Source organism: Sparus aurata, chromosome 4 (genome assembly GCF_900880675.1).
Source record: "Sparus aurata chromosome 4, fSpaAur1.1, whole genome shotgun sequence".
Lineage (NCBI taxonomy): Eukaryota > Metazoa > Chordata > Actinopteri > Spariformes > Sparidae > Sparus > Sparus aurata.
The window spans coordinates 39,303,142-39,310,458 of record NC_044190.1 but is presented as its reverse complement, the minus strand read 5'-3'; the positions used below and the strand labels follow the sequence as shown (position 1 = coordinate 39,310,458).

General features: G+C 40.4%; 1 protein-coding gene across 1 annotated transcript; it reads left to right on the top strand.

Moving 5' to 3' along the window:
• Positions 1-410: 410 nt before the first annotated feature.
• Positions 411-5,518, top strand: LOC115579946 (guanylyl cyclase-activating protein 2-like). The gene is made up of 4 exons (XM_030413719.1): positions 411-716; positions 801-950; positions 2,341-2,437; positions 3,422-5,518. Exons 1-4 carry the CDS (start codon positions 522-524, stop codon positions 3,541-3,543), a joined length of 564 nt encoding a protein of 187 aa, XP_030269579.1. The 5' UTR covers positions 411-521; the 3' UTR covers positions 3,544-5,518.
• The last annotated feature ends 1,799 nt before the right edge of the window (positions 5,519-7,317 follow it).

The following is a 7,317-nucleotide window of genomic DNA, read 5'->3' as shown; positions in this document are numbered from 1 at the left end:
ACTTAACCTCCCACTTTTCTATAGAAATACATCCTTCCTACCGGCAATCCACTAGTAATAATAAAAATGGAGTCTATATTTGTTTATGTTTTACCATTAACCTCCAGTAGGTGTCTAAATACACAAGACACAAGCTTTTGTAGCAGAAATTCAACAAATGGCAGAGTGTTTCTGCAGACAGACAGCTGATATCAACTCCAGCCTGTTTAATTGATTTTACCTATTAGATGATTAAGTCAACACCACAAATACAAGTTCTGGTGCTCGGTGATGACGGTATCGCCAGATTTTCAGACCTACTTGGAGAACGCCTCGCTGGCTGAGGGTCAAATGATTACGAGGTTAATCAGATTGACCTCTGATTAGTCTGCGCAGAACGACTGCTCTGTGCTGCAAAGCTCTCCAGTTGGATCGGAGCGTGTGAGCAGATACCGTCGAGACCTGCAGACCGTCAGGAGACAAACTTTCACTCCAACAAACAGTTTCACCGGGACACCTTTTATCACAGAAATCAAGCGAACATGGGACAAGAAGAGAGCCACAGTGAGGGGTTGGATCTGGCTCAGATTCAGGAGCTGTGCATCATGTTCATGAGGGAGTGTCCGAGCGGAGCCCTGCACCTCCACGAGTTCAAGAGGATCTTCGGTGTGCAGAGCAGCTCAGCAGAGGAGTCTCTCTACATCGAGACGGTCTTCAACTCCTTCGACACAAATCGGGTAAAAGACGCAGCAGATTCTCATTGAAGAATTTCGATTTTTTTAGCTTCTTTTTAAATAAAACTCTGCATTGTTTGCTTACAGGACAACAGGCTGGATTTCATCGAGTATGTAGCAGCACTTCACCTGATCTTGAGAGGGGATCTGGAAGCCAGGCTCAAGTGGTCCTTCAAAATGTACGACAAGGACGGGAACGGCAAGTTGGACAGACAGGAGGTGAAGCGGCTCATCAGGGTAAGACAAGACATTTCAGATACCAACAATTTATTATATAGATTCACTTTTCAAGGTGCTTTTTGTAAGAGAATACAAACTCATCGATAACTGACATTGTATCCAGAAGCGCCATTATTTAACAAGCTGGGAATGAGACTTAAAAATCAAAGTTGAGCTTGTGTAAGGTTTCATAACGCAAATCCTCATAAGTCAGATTACAGTACAGTCCTGGCAGCAGGGCTTAGGGTCAGGGATCAGGACCTGCAGCCTCAGGGAACATGAGGAGAGGTGAGGTGAGGATGGTCTCTGAGGGCTATTCTTGAAGCGAACATCTTTGGTGGACTTAACAGTAAGCCTCTAAATTTAGACATAATATTAGCTCACTGTCCACACGCTCACAGAGGGAATATCATGTTTGTTCCCTGATGTGTGAGGAATTCAACTATCATACCAGCAGGAGAAGATTTAGGAGGTTTGACATCTTCAAATCCATCTCCGACACTGTAAATAAAAAAAACTGAAAAAACTTGTGACAGAAAATAATTTAACAATGATAATAATAATACTCATGATACATTTATTTTATGTAGCGCAGAAATATAAAAAATGACACACTAAAATTATAAAGAACCAGACAAGTTATACATTAAAAGCGACAGTCATTTTCTGTATCTTGTTTATTTTTTGGGCTTTTAAATGTTTAAAGATATTTACACATATGAAAGCAGAGAAATTATCACCTGTAACACTTTTATCTGTTAAATAAAAGTGGATGAATATTAATTTTCTTTAAAAAAAAAATTGCGAAAGAGTATTAGGGCCATAAGTGAGGAAAAATATGAGAGAGGGAAGTTTTTTTTTCATTATGCATCAAAATGTGGAGAATGAGGTCAACTTTTCTGGTCCATCAGGTCCAGTTAGAATCAGAATCAGAAACAGAACCAGGATTTCCTTTATTTGTCCCGCAAACGGGGAGATTTCTTCATCACAGCAGCCAAAGGACAGTGGGATTGTAACAAACAATATTAATAGTAAAAGAATAAAAAATACAATAAAAAATAGAAAGAAATAGACCTATATACATTGTATATAAATAATGTTTACACTGTTAACAGTGTAATTGTGAGCAGTATGGCAGTGTGTTGTTGAATAATAATAAATATGGCTTAGTGAAATCGTCTAGTTAGTGCAAAAAACAGAGAAATGGGTTCTTTTATGACAGTTTTTCTGATACTCTTCAGAAGAAATCACTACAGATAGAGTTTGTTATTACAGGGTCAGTGCCACCATCCACTCATCTGTTTTCTTTTATTTCAACTCTTCCTTCAGAGCAGATGTCTGAGTGACTCCCTGTATGTCAGGCTGTTAAAGCACTTCTTCACTGACACTGTTCATGTTTCTCTCACAGATTATTCACAAGATCAAGCTCCAGCGGAGTGAAGTCGACATGACGCCGTCCGAAATCTGCGACAGAATCTTTGAGCTGGTGGACCAGAACCATGACGGTGAGAAACAGGAACCACTCAAGATGTTGTGCTCGTTACATGTTGTGTTACATGTTTCATAAGCACAACATGTTTGTGTTTTTGTTGTGTAGTTTCATGTTTTTTAAATGTTGTATAATCCTCACATTACTTTTTCATCTGTGAGAGCATGTAAAAAGAATTTACCTAATTTTTCTAGTGGAAAACATTGTTTACAGTTTTTCACAAATGGAAAGGAGACACATTGATAAATTTAGATTATTCTGGCACCAGATCACAATCTATAAACACAGTTATTTATATCAGACTTAGAAAATGGATCAACACAACTTGCCCCTCAGGGCTTCCGTAGTTTCATCACTGTTGACTTGATAAACAGTCTGTTGTCGAGTTTCCTTGAATCCCGAGTGAATATGTTTCTCATTATGTGTACTGGTTTTATCTCCAGTGTTTATGGTGGATTAACTGTTTATTAGTTGTAAATGTGTTGTCCTGTATCTCCACACACTAAGAGAACAACAACATATGAAGCGTCGTAACGCAACATGTACTTTGATTTGATCAGAAAGTAAGTGTAACTCTGGTGAAACAATACACAGATCAAATGTTTTGTCCATTTGTTTCTCAGCTATAATGACCAAATATGAGCAATTCACCTCATCTTAAAAGAGTTTCCTGCAGGGGTTTAATATTTAGGGCCTTATTTATATAAAAAAACAACATTTCAGTATCTTTAACTTGTTGCTTCAGTTGCTTCAACCTGACTTCTGGAAAAATAGCTTGACTTGACTTGAGAGAAACAGATGTAATCAAAACAGAATCCAGATTATGCTCTTTAGAATTATTTTTGTGAACAATTGATAGTAGAATAGGATGCAAAGGCTCTCTTAAAAGAGACACGTTGACATGAATGTGGTGATGAATGTAGATCAATGTGCAGTGTGAAGTTCTGATCCACACGATCTTCTCTCTGTTCTTCTCTGACTTGTTGTTTGTGTCCCACAGGTCAGATAACTTTGTCCGAGTTCATGGAGGGCGCTCAGAAGGACGAGTGGGTGATGAACCTGCTCAAGCTGGACGTCAACGCCACCGGCTGGGTTGTCCAGAACTGTGGGAAGTTTCCTTGATATTTGTCTGAGTGGGTTCACCACCCACAGGTTTTTCTTTGAGGCAACACAGATTTGCTGTGTCGGGTTCTATTTAACCTGAGTCTCCGTGTCGAGCTTCCTGTGACTCACAGCTGGAGCTCAGTTTTCACGGCTGCAGGTCCGCAGTGAGTTTGGCTGCTGGGCCGAAGGTCCTCGCTGAACGTCTGTGGTCTGTTTGTCATGAAGCTAATGTCTCTGCAAATGCACAGAGAACATTAGTGGTTATTATTATGAATTACATTAATTATTATTTAATGTGTTTTTGGTTTAGGACAGTGGATTTTGTAAAAAAAAAAAAAACAAACAAAAAAAAAAAAAAGAAAAAACATAAAAAATCCAGGAATCAGTCAACAAAATCACATCACTACTTATGTGACATGATTGGTTATTGAATTTAGGGTAATTATTATATTAAAATGCTCTAACTTTATACATAGTTATGACAATATGACCATATATTTGTAGTGTGAGTAACTTATCTGCTCGTATATCAAGTGAATGAATATTATCAGGCTGGAGAAACCTGCTTTTAAACAAAGTGTTTGTGTAGACGACCAGCTGCATTGAGCACATAGCTGCTGATATACAACTGTGTAACTGGAGGACACCACTAGATGGCGCACCAGAGAACTCAATCTGTCATTGCTGCAAGTAAATTCCTGAGTATGTGCTCATCTGACGCTCCAAATACAGAACATACAAGAATTCACCGTTTAAAGCGAATAAATCTCCGGCTGTAGTCGACTGCAACAGAGAGAGCTAAAAATGATCAGTCACAACATTGAACTCTGATCATGTTGTTGCAATGTAATGTTCTGCTGGGTCCATCATTATCTGGATGCTACTTCGACATGCACCAGTGCTCCCAGTACAGCTGCAGACCCTCAGTGCCTCCTGCTGACAGTGGCGACTGTTAAGAAATGACTCGAGGAACGTGACAAAGAGCTCAAGGTGTCAACCCGGCCTCCAAATTCCCCAGATCCCAATCTGATCAAGCAACTGAGGGAGGTGCCGGAACAAGTCCGATCCACTGAGGCTCCATGTCTCAGCCCACAGAGAAGATCCGCCACCAGACACAACAGGAAGCCCCCGGAGGTCCTGCCTCAAAATACAGAGATTGCCTTGGCTGCACGATGCGCATCCACACGACATTAGGCAGGCAGTTTTAATGTTGTGGCTGATCAGTTTATGATTATTATGTTCTTTTATTCAAAGGTTCTCCATGCAGCTTCAAATATGGGCGCAAAGTAATGAAGCAAATGTATTGAAATGTATGAAATGTATGAAATGTAACTTTTAAAGGTGTTATAATGGCTACTTTAGCAAACAGTTGCCTTTTTTTACAGCAGAAAACAGAAAACATCAGTACTCACCATAAAGTTATGTTTGTAGTCATCCAATAATCACAAACAAAGAAACAAAAAAATCAGCATTCACTCTCTTTTAGCACTGTTTTGGGCTCCATCAACTCCTGAGGGAAATATCTGATTCTCCAGCTGCCAAACGCTCCACGATGTCACCAGATCTCTGACTGTGTGTGATATCTGGTGACGGGCTGGTTCAGCGGTATCGACAGGAACGGTGGGACTGGACGGAACCAGCCAGTGTCGTGGATCGAAACCAAAACATGAGCTGAGAGACTCTAAAACACTCTGAGACGAGTGTGGTTCCGTCACCATGAGCAGTTCCTTTGATATTAATAACCATTTAGTCCATTGTAAATATCAAAATATTAAAATTCATTAAATGAGATTATGTCAACAAACTATCATCTGATAAACTAACCCATTAATTCCATAAACGATTCAGCAGCGAGGCTCCAAAAGAGCTACTGCCGAGTATTTCGCAGGTTTTTTCTTGGAGGTCAGATGTTTCAGGTGAGCGTGAGAAGTGAAGCTGTATGTGTTGAAGATGTGCATTAATTTTGATATTAAAATGATTTTTATACACACTTCATGCTGCGTTGTCTTGAATTGTTTTTGTTGAATGTTTTTTTATTTATAGTTCTGCCACTTTGTGTCACTGAAGACAGAAATATTCAAATCCAATAAATCCTATAAATCCTATAAATCCTACACTCGGGGAGCTTTAGACAACCAGGTAATCCTCTGAGGTTCAGTCTGCACAGTTAAGTCTCAGCTGCTGATCAGTTCATCTGCAGGATTTCAGGTGATCTGAGGTGAAGACAACAGCAATACTGGAGACCAGGAGGGAGGAGACATCTCTCAGGTGGTACGCTACCTGAGATCCTGGTTCTGCCTCAGTCCAGAGTGATGAGATGGAGACGACTGAACACTGATAAAAGTCTGTTGTTACTACTGCTGTAACAAAATAATTTCCCGGTCTGGGATCATTAAAGTATTTACCTGCTAAATTCATGGTAACACAAAAGTGTTACTAGGTAATTAACAATGGTAATAAGAAAGTAAATACAATACCTAGTAACATATTATTGTTACCATATATTTACTGTGTGAATAGCAAGTAATTAGGGGACTGTAGCACCTGCTTATTACCAGCAGTAATTACCCAATAACACACTATAATTTACCATATAGTTACCAGGGATATTCCCAGTATTTTGGCCATAGTTTCATTGTACTTACTTTCTATTTACCATTAGTAATTACCTAGTGACACTTTTGTGTTACCATGAATTAAACCAGGTAAATACCTGGTAATTAGGGGACTGTAAAAGAAAAGCTTACCATGACATTATGTAGAAATTGGCATTCAGTTTTCTGAGTGTGACACCAATGTGGTAAACACAAAAATCCCATGTCTGTGACAGTCTGTAATGTAGGCGCTGACTACAAACTGTTGACATCATAACTTTGTGATGAGGAGGACTTTATATCATCAGGAGGAGGAGAGGAGGACTTTATATCATCAGGAGGAGGAGAGGAGGACTTTATATCATCAGGAGGAGGAGAGGAGGACTTATATCATCAGGAGGAGGAGAGGAGGACTTTATATCATCAGGAGGAGGAGAGGAGGACTTTATATCATCAGGAGGAGGAGAGGAGGACTTTATATCCTCAGGAGGAGGAGAGGAGGACTTTATATCCTCAGGAGGAGGAGAGGAGGACTTTATATCATCAGGAGGAGGAGAGGAGGACTTTATATCATCAGGAGGAGGAGAGGAGGACTTTATATCATCAGGAGGAGGAGAGGAGGACTTTATATCATCAGGAGGAGGAGAGGAGGACTTTATATCATCAGGAGGAGGAGAGGAGGACTTTATATCATCAGGAGGAGGAGAGGAGGACTTTATATCATCAGGAGGAGGAGAGGAGGACTTTATATCATCAGGAGGAGAGGAGGACTTTATATCATCAGGAGGAGGAGAGGAGGACTTTATATCATCAGGAGGAGGAGGAGAGGAGGACTTTATATCATCGGGAGGAGGAGAGGAGGACTTTATATCATCAGGAGGAGGAGAGGAGGACTTTATATCATCAGGAGGAGGAGAGGAGGACTTTATATCATCAGGAGGAGGAGGAGAGGAGGACTTTATATCATCAGGGAGGAGAGGAGGACTTTATATCCTCAGGAGGAGGAGAGGAGGACTTTATATCATCAGGAGGAGAGGAGGACTTTATATCATCGGGAGGAGGAGAGGAGGACTTTATATCATCAGGAGGAGGAGAGGAGGACTTTATATCATCAGGAGGAGGAGAGGAGGACTTTATATCATCAGGAGGAGGAGAGGAGGTCTTTATAGCATCAGGAGGAGGAGAGGAGGACTTTATA

Excerpts from the sequence above, each read along its gene's own strand:
- LOC115579946 (XM_030413719.1), top strand. The coding sequence starts at position 522 with ATGGGACAAGAAGAGAGCCACAGTGAGGGGTTGGATCTGGCTCAGATT. Across the intron at positions 717-800 it reads ACTCCTTCGACACAAATCGG|GACAACAGGCTGGATTTCAT; the intron begins GTAAAAGACGCA and ends GTTTGCTTACAG. Across the intron at positions 951-2,340 it reads AGGTGAAGCGGCTCATCAGG|ATTATTCACAAGATCAAGCT; the intron begins GTAAGACAAGAC and ends TTTCTCTCACAG.